General features: G+C 44.4%; 1 protein-coding gene across 1 annotated transcript in view; it reads left to right on the forward strand.

The window, feature by feature from the left end:
- PAPPA (pappalysin 1) overlaps positions 1-14390 on the forward strand; it is a 231910-nt gene that overhangs the window by 169763 nt on the left and 47757 nt on the right. The window contains exons 15-16 of the mRNA XM_083485697.1: positions 8913-9096; positions 13176-13386. Of these exons, the coding sequence (XP_083341823.1) occupies positions 8913-9096; positions 13176-13386 (395 nt within the window). The remainder of the gene's footprint in view (positions 1-8912; positions 9097-13175; positions 13387-14390) is intronic.

Genomic DNA, 14390 nt, shown 5'->3' on the forward strand with positions numbered 1-14390 from the left:
TCAAAGTGTTGGTGCTGACCTTTAAAGCCCTAAACGACCTCAGCCCAGTATACCTGAAGGAGCCTCTCCACCCCCATCGTTCAGCCCGGACACTGAGGTCCAGTGCTGAGGGCCTTCTGGCGGTTCCCTCACTGCGAGAAGTGAGGTTGAAAGGAATCAGGCAGAGGGCCTTCTTGGTAGTGGTGCCCTCCCTGTGGAACGCCCTCCCATCAGATGTCAAGGAAATAAACAACTATCTGACTTTTAGAAGACATCTGAAGGCAACTCTGTTTAGGGAAGTTTTTAATGTTTGATGTTTTATTGTGTTTTTAATATTCTGTTGGGAGCTGCCCAGAGCGGCTGGGGAAACCCAGCCAGATGGGCGGGGTATAAATAATAATAATAATAATAATAATAATAATAATAATAATAATTATTATTATTATTATTATTATTATTATTACAACATTAGGTTAAGGCATGATCACTTTGTTGCATTCTGTTGCCCCTTGTTTGAGTTATATTAATAAGTCTCATGAAAAATTTTTGGGCACCTCCCATTTCTCCTTGTGATAGGGATGTATATGGGATCAATGAAATATAGAGTTGGAGTACTTTAGTTAAGTGAAATGTGGCTTCCAGTTGAAAATGTCTGCATTGATTTGTTCTTAATATACCACTCTATGAAGCTGTACTATGTTGCCTCAGTTTGATTGGGGGGGGGGTGGCTTTCCTTCCCTGCCTCCTCTCTGGACTTCTGTCCTTCAAAGCCCTGTCTTAATGGCACCACTGAAATAGGTACCATTCCTGGTAAATAGGGATCCTTGTGGGTTGGGTCTGGGAAGTGATACACAGGACGGTTGTCTTAGAGTGCCTGCAGGAACTGAACTGCACAGCCACTAGACCCATTTCAGACTGAATGGGTTGTATCCAGTGATAGTTCTACTCAAAGCAGGCTCAGTGAAATTAATGGATCTAAGTAAGGCAACGAAACTGTTTTCAATGGGACTACTGTGAGTAGAACTAGCATGGGATACAACCCTATAGCTATGAAGAGAAAGCCCACCAGTGGCAAAGCATCTGCCTTGCATGCAGAGGGTCCCAGCTTCATCTGGCATTTCCAAGTAGGCATCTCCAGGTAGGGCTGAGAATGTCCCCTGCTTGAAATCGTGGAGAGCCTCTGCCAGTCAGTGTAGGCAGTACTCTGCTAGATGGACCAATAGTCTGACTCAGGATAAGCCAGCTTCCTATGTTCCTTTTCTATCTACCTAGAGTGAGTCCCCTATCTGGGCCTTCATTGTGACAGATCTTACCCTAACGTGGCCTCAGCACCAACTGACTTCCTCCTTGTCTCTTCCAGGAGAGAGCTGGCAGCTACTATTCCCCACCCCTCCACACACACACACTCAGTATCACCCCGCCCCACCAATTGCTTGTTTACTTCTCTTTCCACTGGCTCTATGCGAAGAAGAGAAATCCAAGGTTTAGCACACACATGCACAAAGCAGTTTCACAACTTTCTGCACATTCAAGGGCCGCGCTGTGGAGAGCATTCATTGAGAGTGTTAATTGAGGACAAATTTGCAAGTGGGTGGGCTACGCCTAGAGGTTTATATAGCATCATTTTGTGAAAACACTAAGACCCTTCATATTGCTACCAAGGGGAGATACTTGAGGTGCGTGTGGGGGAAGGGGAGTCCAGGATGAGTCAACCCCCTTTTGATTTAATAGCAGACCCAACAGAGGACACTGCAGTCTGGGCCTCATTCCCACCCCCACTTCCTTCATGCTAACTGGCACCAGTACCAGAACCTCCCTAAAGCTGATCACTTCTTGCAGTACGGAAAACAAATTCTCAAATGAGCCTGACTTACTGAACAAGGAAATGCTTGGGAAATGGGCCCTTATCGTCAAGAAGTGCAAGAATCTGCAAACCAAACAAATCACCATCCATATCGTTTTTGTGGCAGGGAGCCCTCTGTGGGGCGGGGGGGGGGGGTTGGCGGCGGCAGGAGATTAGAGCCAGTTAGTGTGCCTGGTTTTGATCAAGGAGCCCTGCTTGCAAGGCAAATGGGTACTTAGTTAATTCACACACACACAGCAGTCTCTCTCCACTGAGGTTTTGGGGCTTGGATGCATGTAGGGAATCTGCCGTTGGCCCATCTAGCTGAGTACTGTCCCAATGCTGACTGATTGTGGCTTTCCAAGGTTTCACACAGAGGTCTTTCCCATCACTTTTGAGTGGAGATGACAGGGAGATTGAAACTGGGGCCTCCTGCATGCAGATTATGTAATCTACCATTGAGTTGTAGACTCCAGTAAGTCTCTGAAAACCAGTTGTTGGGAATCACAGGTGGGCAGAGTGCTGTTATGCTCTGGTCCTCCTTGTTGGCTTCCTGTAGATATCTGGCTAGCCACTGTGAGAAAAAGGATGCTGGACTGACTGGGCTTTTAGCCTGATCTAGGAGGGCTTTGCTTAAGTTCTTCACAATGCATACATTAACCTAGGCCAGCATCTACAAATCCACTCGCCAGCTCACCAGAGGTGAATGCACCCCAAAACTTTGGTGAACAGGACACTCAGGCCCTAGCCTGAAGGTCTCATATCCAGAAGCAGCAATGTTAGAGAGAAACTCCTGCTGTCTCTTGACATCTCCATGCCATGCAGAAATAAGAGGTGACCTTGCTTATTTCCCTAGCCCTCATAATGTGCTACGGCACACAGGAGAGGGCTTTGCTGGTGTCTACAGACAGTGGCCAATTAATAAGCAAAGCCAGCGGTAACGGACCATTGACTTTTGATTTGAACTAAGGAAATGTTGAGGAAATATTAATTGCACTTGCCCTTTCCACATATGCGACTGCATCCTTTTCTTTTCATTGAGTAAACATAGAGAAAGAGCTGATCCCAATAGGTGCAAGCTGCTGATTTCTTTCTTTTTAACACACGTAGAAAAATATCTCCCTGCTCCAGGATCTATGGTGGGGTGGGCAACCTGTGGCCCTTGGCTGAATTTAATGTGTCCCTCAGCCTAATTTCATTGAAATGGCAAGTGGGGAGGGAACAAGGGGAGAGTAGGTGGAGGCAGAAAGAAAGAGATAAGGGAAGAATGCAATCAGTACATATTCTCTAGGAACTGTAGCTCTGTGAGGGGAAGGGAGGTCTCCTCACAACCATCAGAAACCTTAATAAGCCACAGTTTCCAGGAGGCTTTGTGGAAAGCCATGACTGTAACAGTTGTACAGTGGTACCTCAGGTTAAGAACTTAATTTGTTCCAGAGGTCCGTTCTTAACCTGAAACAGTTCTTAACCTGAGACGTGCTTTCGCTAATGAGGCCTCCTGCTGCCGCTGCGCCGCTGGTGTGCAATTTCCGTTCTTATCCTGGGGCAAAGTTCTTAACCCGGAGCAACCACTTCCTGGTTAGCGGAGTTTGTAACCCAAAGCATCTGTAATCCGAAGTACCACTATATCATAGAGCTTTAACTGCATTATGTGGATGAGGCCTCTATATTCTGGAAAAAATTCTTCCACACTCTTGGAGGAGGTTGGCGAATTGTTCACTTTGGAACATAGGGGGCTGCCTTATGCAGAGCCAGATTGTGGGTCCACCTAGCTCAGTATTGTCTACATTGATGGGAAGTGGTTCTGCAGGGTTTTCATACATGTGTCTCTCCCCACCTTACTTGGATGTGCTGTGGATTGAACCTGGAACCTTCTGCATGTGAAAGGTTCTGCATTTTACCACTGAGCAACAGCCCTTCTCCAATACAATGGCTGGGATCCTGAGTTCAGAACACCTAGGGAACTGCCTGAGTCAGAACATTGGTCCACCTAGCGCAGTATTGTCTACAGTGAGTGGCGCAGCTCACCAATGTTTGCAGACAGGGAATATTTCCAGCCATGCCTGGCGATGCCGAGGATCTGACCTGGGACTCACCTCATGCAAAGCAAACGCTCTACCAGTAAGCTGTAGTTCTTCCATTTGCCTGCCTGCAAATCAGGTGCAGAATTCTGAGAGGGCCTTTGCATGCAGCTCTCAGCATCACAAGCGATTTTGCTTGCACACACATGCACTGTAATTTCACAAGCACATGCATGCACGCGCACATTGTCTATCAAGGGTTTGGAATTCATTTTTGTGTACTGATAAGAGCTTTGCCACTGACTAAAATTCCCCCCTGCAATAATCGCAATCCAATAGTGCATGTGCTTCTTTGCCTGTGTCATTTGTTTGATGGTTGAACTTCCTCCCTGTTTCCCACCTCTTGCCTCTGCGACCCCCACCCCTGTTTAGTAACAAGCTGCCACTCTCTCAGTTGGTGGCTTGGTGTCATCGCAGCCTCTCCTCCTCTGCTGCCTCTGTGGTCAGGAGGTGCTGCTTAAAACTTGACAGCTCCTTAATGCTCTGTAAAAAATTAATCAATCATGCGGGAGCTGAGAGGGAAAGAGAAAAGACCAGCCTCATGTGGGTTCAATTTGAGGCTCCTCTTTCAGAATGCAGCAGCCAGTTCTTTGGGGGAAAGGGACTGTAGAGGGTCCAGTTGAAAGGGGCAGCGGATGGATTTTGCAAACCAGCAGCACTACAAAGGGTTTGTGTGTGTTCTGTAGGGTATGCATTACTGTTACCATATTATTGGTTAAAGATAACAGAGGATATTCTACTGGATAACAGCCTAGTTATGGGGAGAAATCAGTTCCATTTCTATATGAAACTCCCTAAACTGCTATTCCCAAAATGCAGCCAGTTTCTGAATTCACTCTTCTCTACATTGTGTAAGGCAGCTCTCAAACCAAATGTTTACCCCCCCAAAATTAATAAAGATATGTATGTTAGGGGAAGGTTTGCATTAAAATGCTTTTTGTTTGTGGAAATAGCATGCAGTAATGTATTAGGGGGGGAAGAACTTGCAAAAATGCGCACATTGGGATAAGTTTGCACTAAAACTAAATGCATGAAGAATTCACAAACTATAGCACTGCAGAAGGTATGTCTGGAAGGGTGTATAACTCGGAAAGCTCATCAATAACACCTGCACTTTTAAACTCCCTGTCTCTTGAGATCAAGCAGTGTCTTCACTGTACTCTTTTCAGTGCTTGCTAAAAACAGTTTTGTTTAGGCAAGCCTATCCAGATGCTTACAGAACAGAGGTAATTTTAATCAATTTTAGGATTTTAACTTTTGTATGTTTTAAAGTAGGCTTGTGATTTTTTTCTTGATTTTCTTCTTTTATCTATTTAACCATTTGTGCTTTTACATTTTATTTATTTATTTATTTATTTATTTTTACAAATGCTTCGAAATAAATACAGTGGTACCTTGGGTTACAGACGCTTCAGGTTACAGACGCTTTGGGTTACAGACGCCGCTAACCCAGAAATAGTACCTCGAGTTAAGAACTTTGCTTCAGGATGAGAACAGAAATTGCGCAGTGGCAGCGCAGCGGGAGGCCCCATTAGCTAAAGTGGTGCTTCAGGTTAAGAACAGTTTCAGGTTAAGAACGGACCTCCGGAACGAATTAAGTTCTTAACCCGAGATACCACTGTAAATAAATTCAGCTCCACTGAATTCAATGGGGCTTACTCCCAGGTAAGTCGGCATAGGATTGCAGCCGTTGCATCTTTTATTATTAAGTTAGCATTCCCTTTAATAATAATAAAAAGTGCTGTCACAAGATCCGATAACGTAGCCACTGGCTGAGAGGGCTTTAGAAGAAAATTAGACAGCTTTGAAAGAGGGGCATAGATTTGTGGATTGTTGTCTTTTCACTCCTGATCATCCTATACTGTATATGACATTTATGGTCTGTAGACCAAATAAACTAAACTTGAGGTCTTGAAAGATTCCAAACTGCACCAATTCCTCAGTCCAATTTATAGGAGGCATTCCTTGTTTTGCATCAGTTTACTGGCTTGGAAAACTCTGCAGGGGGAAGTGTCCATTTGGGGAACTGCCTGTCTTCCTTAGACAGGAGGTGTGCTGTAAGGCTGCTTTTCCCATCCAAAAGCAGCCATATATCAAAAGCAGATAGGTCCCAAGCTGTTGAAACTATTAGGGTGCCTTGGCAAATGGGGACTCAGCTTCCCTTTGATGTATGCTGGAAAAATTCCCCATGCTTTCATAAGCACACATCAATGCTTGGCAGAACCAGACTCCCAACATTGCCAGACCTGAATCAGATCTCTCTTCTCCCCCCCCCCTTGCTGGGGGGGGGCACACATAGTTTCACAGTGTCCCAGTCAGCTGTGTGGTAGGTGTTGCCATTTAACCATTCCACGTATGTTCTGTTTGGCTCAGATTGTTCATATAGGACATGGAGAGGAAACTAAGGCCTGGGGGCTGAATCCGGCCCAATCACCTTCTCAATCCGGCCCACGGACGGTCCAGGAATCAGTGCGTTTTTATATGAGTAGAATGTGTCCTTTTACTTAAAATGCATCTCTGGGTTATTTGTGGGGCATAGGGATTCGTTCTTTTTTTTTTCTTTTTCAAAATATAGTCTGGCCCCCCACAAGGTCTGCGAGACAGTGGACTGGCCCCCTACTGAAAAAGTTTTCTGACCCCTGATATAGGAACTAGTAAGTGGCCTTATACAGAGTCAGACCATTCGTCCATCTAGTTCAGTATTGTCTTTGTTGACTTGCAATCGGTCTCTGGGATTTCGGGCAGGGATCTCTCCCTGCCCTACCTGAGGCAGGTAGCGGTGACAAGAGATGAATAGTGAAGCCTAATAGACAAAATGAAAACTGACAAATTGCTGGGTCTGGATGACATCCAGCTGGGAGTTCTCAAAGAACACAAATGTGAAATCACTGATCGTCTAACAAAAAGATATGTAGCTTGTCTCTCAGATCAGCCTCCATATCTAAGGACTGGGAAGTAGCCAATGTGGCACCATTTTTAATAAGAGAGAGATCGGGGGGGGGGGGGAATCCTGGAAATTACAGGCCAGTTAACCTAATGCCTGTCCCAGGAAAAATGGTGGAAAGTATTGTTAAAAATAAAATAACCAAGCATATAGAAGAACAAGTCCGACTGAAGCAGAGGCGGCATGGCTTCTGCAAGAGAAAGTTCTGTCTCACAAACCTCTTAGAACTCTTTGAGAGTGTCAATAAGCATACAGATAGAGGCGATCCAGATGACATAGTAACCTGGACTTTCAAAATGCTTGGAGAGAAAAAAGGTTTGACCAGGAATTTGTTAAGTTGCATGAAGTGAAGAACAGGTCTAAACTGATAGTTATATGATTGGGAAGATATCGAAAGCAGAGTCCCCAAGGGATCTGTGTGTTTAAACTTGTTCATAAATGAGCTAGAGTTAGGAGTGAGCAATGATATGGCCAAGTTGCCTGACGATACTAGATTTTTAGGGTCACTATAACAAAAAGATTGTGAAAAGCTACAAAAGGATCTCTCCAAACTGAGTGAATGGCCAATAAAATGACAATTGCAATTCAGTGTAAACAAGTGTAAAGTGATGCATGTCAGGGCAATTTTTTAAAAGTTAATTTCACATACACACTCATGGGGTCTGAATTGGCAGTGTCTGAGCAGGAATGAGACCTTGGGGTCATAGTAGTTAGCTAAATGAATATTCTAACTCAGGGTGTGGCAGCTGTGAAGAAGGCAAACTCCACGATAGGGATCATTAGGGAAGGAATTTAAAATAAACCTGTTGATTTATTGCTGTTATAAAAATGTATGGCACAACCGCATTTGGAATACCGTGTACAGTTTTGGTCACCTAATCTCAGAAAGAATATTGTAAGGTTGGAGAAGGTTTGGAAAAGGGCAACCAAAATGATCAAGGGGATGGAGTGACTCTCCCATGAACAAAGGTTGCAGCATTTGGGACTTTTTAGTTTAGAGAAAAGGTGAACAAGAGGTGACAAGATAGAGGTTTATAAGATTACGCAAGACATGAAGAAAGTGGATAGAGAAAAGTTCATCTTCCTCTCTATCACTAGAACTCATAGGCATCCAATGTAGCTAAATGTTGGAAGATTCAGGAGAGAGAAGAGAAAGTACTTCTTCACACAGCTCGTTTAAACTCTGGAACTTACTACTGCATTAGACAGTGATGGCCACCAACCTAGATGGCAGTAGAAGAGGATAAGACAAATTCATGGAGAAGAAGATCTATTGGAAGCTACTAGCCATGGTGTCTCTGCTGTGCCTCCATAGCTGGAGACAGCAGTACATCTGAATACCTGTTGCTGGAAACCACAGGAGGGAAAAGTGCTCTTATGCTCAGATTCTGCATGCAAGTTTCCCATTGAGGCATCTGGTTGGCCACTGTGAGAATAGGATGCTGGGTTAGATGGGGAATTGGTGTCTCAGGTCCTAGTCCAACACTTTAACCACCAGACTACATTGGCTCTTGCCTATCATGTAGCATCTGTTTCCATCCTGCGTCCTGAGGGTGGGAAGCCATTGCATTGTGTGTTCCAATAGTACTGCTCTTCCATTCCATGACATAATAAAAAATAAATCACCTATAGGAAAGGGAACTTGGACATGGTGAAGGTTGCCCGCTGACCTGTTATAACAATGTATAAAAGTCAAAGCAGAAATTGGTACTTGTTCAGGTGACGTGCAGGGAGAAGGGATGAATGAATTTTGACATAAAGTTGGGAAAGTTGTTGTACTAGGAGCAGCAACGCATGGAGAAAAAGAGAAAGGAAACATCTGGGGAAATGGGAAGTCAGCTTTTAAATTTGTATTAAATTTGTACTATTTTGTACCAATCTGGTGATAATTTGTTAAAAATTATGGAGAACCAATAAAAAATAATTGCCCCCCCCCAAAAAAAAAGACAAGTGGCCATGGGCTGAAACCCAATTTACAAGCATTTGGGGCAATGCCAATAAATGGTTTTGGGGGCTCCCACCGTGTCTCATTCAGCTCTTAGTGAGTCCATGCTTTCTTTTTCAGGTGGAGCCCAGTGTCACCATGACCTGTGTGGATGGGAAGTGGAGCAAGCAGGTAGCCTGTGAGCCTGTGGACTGTGGGATCCCTGACCAGTATCATGTCTACCCAGCCACCTTCAACTGCAGTGAGGGCACCACCTTTGGCAAGAGATGTTCTTTCACTTGTAAGCCTCCTGCCCAGCTGAAGGGTAAGCAGGAAGGACACAACCATAAAATGGACCCTTATGCTTCAGTGTTACATGCAAGTGTGGGTAGGCTACCGTGTTGTGTGTGTTGCCTCCTAGCACTGCTCCCAGGCTCCAGTGCCTTGTGTCCCAGCAATACCTGATCTCTGCCTACCTTTCTTTCTTTCTTTCTTTCTTTCTTTCTTTCTTTCTTTCTTTCTTTCTTTCACAAAATTTATATATTGCTTGGTTGTAAAGCACACACGTGCACACCGACACCCTTAAACCTTGCATATTGAGCTCTGCTCCACAAGGCACCACATAGACTTCAGTACTATCTCTGCCACCTGACTAAGCACTCAGTCTGCTGAGCCCTTATCAAGAGCCAGTTCCTATCAGCCAATGCCTACAAATGTAATGGAGGTAGATCTGTTTTATTTCCAGCCCACTATAATTTTTCGTAAACCTATTCCCAATTCTACTCTAAAATGTGCAAGTAAAGGAATGTTTATTTATTTTTATTTAAAAGCATTTCTAAACCACCTAACATTTTTAAAAAAATAATATCTCAGCATTATACGAAACTGCAACATAGATACATAGGATCACAGGCAGTTGCCAGATACAGAGTCAGACAATTGGGTCATCTAGCACAGTATTGGATACAGTGACTGACAGTGGCTCTCCAGGAACTTCAGGCAGGAGATGCTCCCAGCTCTACCTTCAGTTTCCTTCTGCGTGCAAAGCAGATGCTCTACCACTGAGCTGCAGCCCCTTCACGTTTCACCACGCGAGGAACCACCCAACAGCCCAGCTCCATAGAATGTGAGAAAGCATTGTCCACAAGCAAAGCCTGGAAAGAGCAACATTGGTCCAGCCTGCATATTCATGGAATAAATTTGAACTCAGATGTTTGAGGTGCAAGCTTTCTGGATTGTGGCTGGAAAGCTGAGAAATGTCTGTTGGCTTCTGAGAAAAGATCCTGGTCTAAGCACAGGCTCTTGGCCTGACCAAGAAGAGGCTGCTTTCGGCATTCTGAAGTAGCCTGAAACCCACCCTGCTTGCAACTTGAGCATTACGGCAACACTTGGACCGGTAGCTGTCAAAAGTGAAATGGGGGTTGGGGAGGAGAAAAAGAAGTTCTGGGCGCCAAATCACAAAACGATGACTAATAGGGCTCAGCCAGCAAGCTCCTTGAGTCGGGAAGCCAGGATGACTCACTCCTTAATTTGACCACTGATGTCACACAAACCACTGTTTTTTAATGTCACAGTTCATCACCCTGCCGTAGCAAGTATGAGATCATCTGCGCTGGACTGCGGACATGCTGTGTGAGTCAGACAGGAGAAAAACAAAGCCGCTGGACCAGGAAGGGAGCTTTTCAGAACTGTACAAAAATACCTCAACACCTCATGGCTGTTGGGAGGGGAAAAGATACAGAAGCCCTCTTGCTCCCCCCCCTTTTCCAGGCCAACATCTGAGCATCCCTGCTTCTTTCTTTTCCTTCATTCTTGTGTTTCTCTTCATTGACTCCTGCCACTAGATTAAGACATGTGGAACCCCTAAACTGAGTCAGGTTTAAGAGGCCACATAGCATTAACCTTCCCACCTATTTGCAATAAGCCCATATGTAGTGTCTGGTTGAAAATCGCTGAAATGTCTGAAAAACCGTTCTCTATTTTGAGATTTTTTTGGGGGGGGGGAAGCTTTGCATCTGAAGCCCTTGAAGTTGACCATTCAGTCTCTGTTTAAGAAGCTCAAAAAGAGTTTACCACCTTCCAAGGTGGACTCTGTGTCTCTGGAGGTTTTTTAAGTAGTTTCTTTAAATGAAAATACCTCACGATTTCTCACTTAGCTTATATGTAAACTATATTATAGTTATTTCTACACAGATTAACAAATAATTGTGTAGCCATTAAGTTTATTTTTTCATATCAGAACAATATTGTCTTTCTTAGAGTTTCTCTGTTTCTTTTACTTATTCATTTATTTTAACAGATAACGTAAAACGTCAGATTTGTTAAAAGAAACAAAAAGTATTCAAGGACCCCACAAAGTCCAAAATTCTAAACTGTGGTTTACTTACCTTGTTTTCAAATCCAGCACAACAGACTCCCATGCAACTGGCTCCCATCTGCACTATGCATTTGAAGCAGTATCATGCCACTTTAAACAGCCATGGTTCCCTCAAAAAAATCATAGGAACTAATTTGTCAGGGATGCTGAGGGTTGTTTGGAGATCCAGTGTCTCTTCAAAGAACTACAATTCTCAGAGTTCTCTGGAAAGAAGGATTGACAGTTAAACCACACTTAGAATTAGAGCTCTGTGAGGAGGTCCCAGGTTCAATCCCCAACATCTCAAGGCATGACTAGAGACATCCCTACCCGAACACCTGGAGAGCTGCTACCAGTCAGTATAGACAATAGATAGACCTGTGACCTGATTTGTATATGTCAACTTTCTATAGGCTTGTGCAGTCATTTCTTCTTCCATGCTGGGTGCTCCTGCTGTGCCCCACCATGCCTGCAGCTGCCTGCTCTCATATGGGGGCCTGGGTTGGGAGTTCTGTAGTGCCATAAGGCCTCCAGCAACCTTTGTCCCAAAGCAGGGGCAGGAGGGAGCCAAGGGAGGCACCAGGCACAGCAGCAACCCAGGGCACATGGCGGTGGCACCAATCATGGCATGAGAAGCATGTGGCGTGCAGTGCTTACAAGCAAAGGACTTGAGGGGCCAAAGAAGGAGGGCAGTGACATGGGGCTCCACCACAGCATGGGAGGGCCTGGCCTTGGCCAACTGCCAGACTCCCTTCTTGCAACCCACCCAGCCTCATGGGAGACGCGTGCTCTGCACACTCCATGCATTTCCGGGCCAGAAAAGGGAGCCCCCTCCCAGTCTCATGGCAACTTTGGGACTTCTGCAGCCCAGTGGCATAGTGCAATTTGCGCCCTCTAAGAATTTTGTGCCCAGGGGAATCACCCCAGTAGCTGCCCCCCATGCTACACCACTTACTAGCTCCCAATGTGAAGGACATTATGGCCTGAATGGACATGAATAAAGTAAGGACTATGAAATGAATCCCTTGGCTCAGAGAAGGCACAATATGTGATAATGCCATCATCCTTTGCAATCTTGCCACTTTTCCAAAGGTTACACTGGGCAATCACATATTGTTGTTATTTTATTTAAACTTGATAATTGGTTGTTTCACATAAAGGTCTCCAAACAATTTACAAAACTACTTTGTAGTGGCATTTCATTGCCTGGTAAGTACCTGGCCTGTAATACTGACAAGGCGGCTTCTAAAAGTTTCTGTTTCAGAACATACAATGTGAATAACTTTCTCATGCCTGAGCTGTACCACTGTAGATTGTATGTGGGGGGGGGGGAGGGTGTCACTTGACGAAATGCTCACCATCATCCCTGCACATAGAAAGCTAGTATATTGGGGAACGTGCTTTGGCTTAGCTCGACATGTATATTGTTTTCCCCCATTTCTGAATTTTATTGGATTGCAGCCAGCTAAGTTTTACTCAGGGTGGACTCGCCATAGTTTATGAACCTAAGTTAGTCATGTCTAATCACTTCAGTAGTACACTCCAAAACACAGAACTCATTTTCTTTTTTATATCAGTTTGGGGACCCTGTGGCCCTCCAGATATTGTTGGACTACAATTCTCAGCATCTCTGACCATTAGCCATGCTGAACATTGGGAACATTCCCCTGTTTTATGTGATGCTTGGTGATGTTTTGAAGATGTATGTTGCTTTAATTATACACTCTTTAAAAATAAGAAGCTGCTATATTCTGAACCAAAACATTAGTCCATCTAGCTTAATATCGTCTCCACTGACTAGCAATGGCTCTCCAGCGTTTCATATAGGGAGTCTCTCGCAGTCTTACCTGGAGTTGTCAGAGACTGAAGCTGGGATCAAATGCTTTGCCAGTGAGCTATGGTCCTTTACCTAAAGAGCACAGGGACACAGGAGTTTGCCTTATACTGGGTCAGACCATCCCCAGTTAACACAGCCTTCAGCTCACCAAATTCTTCGGCATGCATTACTCTTCACATAACAACTCACTCTCACTTCCGTCTCTGTCCAGGGAACAACAGCAACTTGACATGCTTGGAAGATGGGCTCTGGTCCTTTCCTGAGGCGCTCTGTGAACTGATGTGCCCAGCTCCTCCTTTAGTCCCCAGTGCCGACCTCCAAACTGCTCGCTGTCGTGAAGAGAAACACAAAGTTGGTTCCTTTTGCAAGTATAAATGCAAGCCAGGTTACCATGTCCCAGGATCCTCTCGGAAGGCAAGGAAGTAAGTGGGTACTGCAACAGGTTGCTGTGCCTCTTTTCATTACTGATTATTTACAATCAGTCTGGTGTACTGGTTAGAGTGCTGGACTAGGACTTGGGAGTCCCAGGTTCAAATCTCTACTCGGCCATGAAGTTTCTTGACCAGGAACGGAGAAGAAATTTAATTCTGCTTGTATGCAAAGGCAAACCTAATTTGGACTTTCGGGGGGAATACGAGAACAGCCATCCTTCAAACTCTGCAGTTCTCTTAATTTTGTGGTGTAGTTCTCCAGTCAAACAGTATTTACAAAAATGCATATTTTAGGGGGAAAGTATGCATAAACATGACTGTACTTGTGAAAATAACATATGAACTGGACTGCAGGGGAGAATTCCTTACAAAAATCTGCACAGTAGTAATTTTTTTTTACAAAAAAAGTGTTTTTGAGAAGAAATTTGCATTGTGCTGACAGATTTCCATGAAGGTTTTTTTTTTTTAAATATATAATGCAAATAGCTGTAGAAATGTGGCAAACTGAATTTAGAATTGGAAAAATGAGACAAAGGGTTCCATATATCCCTAGCCACTACCTCTCAGCTGAGTCTTATCTCACATGGTGAAATGTTTGTAAACGGCGCTGGGAATTGTAGCTCTCTAAGTGGTTTCCTAATAAGTCTCAGTACCCTTAGCAGACTACAGTTCCCATGATTATTTGGGAAGGGGGCAGGGAGCCTGAACATAACTGTTCAAGGTGGCAGAAGCTTTAAATGCATAGTGTGGAAGTGACCTGACTTTTTCTGCATGAAGCAGAGGGTTTTACAAAACGGGCTCCATGGCAATGGAGGACATTCCATGTATGCTCCCCACTAAAGTCTGAAGTGGGAGATCTGGGAAAGAAGGAAGGAAGGAAGGAAGGAAGGAAGGAAGGAAGGAAGGAAGGAAGGAAGGAAGGAAGGACTTCACATAGCACAACTGAATTATGGAAATTCACTACATGATATATAGGGAAGGCTACCAACTTGGAC

The sequence above is a fragment of the Podarcis liolepis genome, assembly GCF_965112155.1.
Source record: "Podarcis liolepis genome assembly, chromosome: Z".
Taxonomy (NCBI): Eukaryota; Metazoa; Chordata; class Lepidosauria; order Squamata; family Lacertidae; genus Podarcis; species Podarcis liolepis.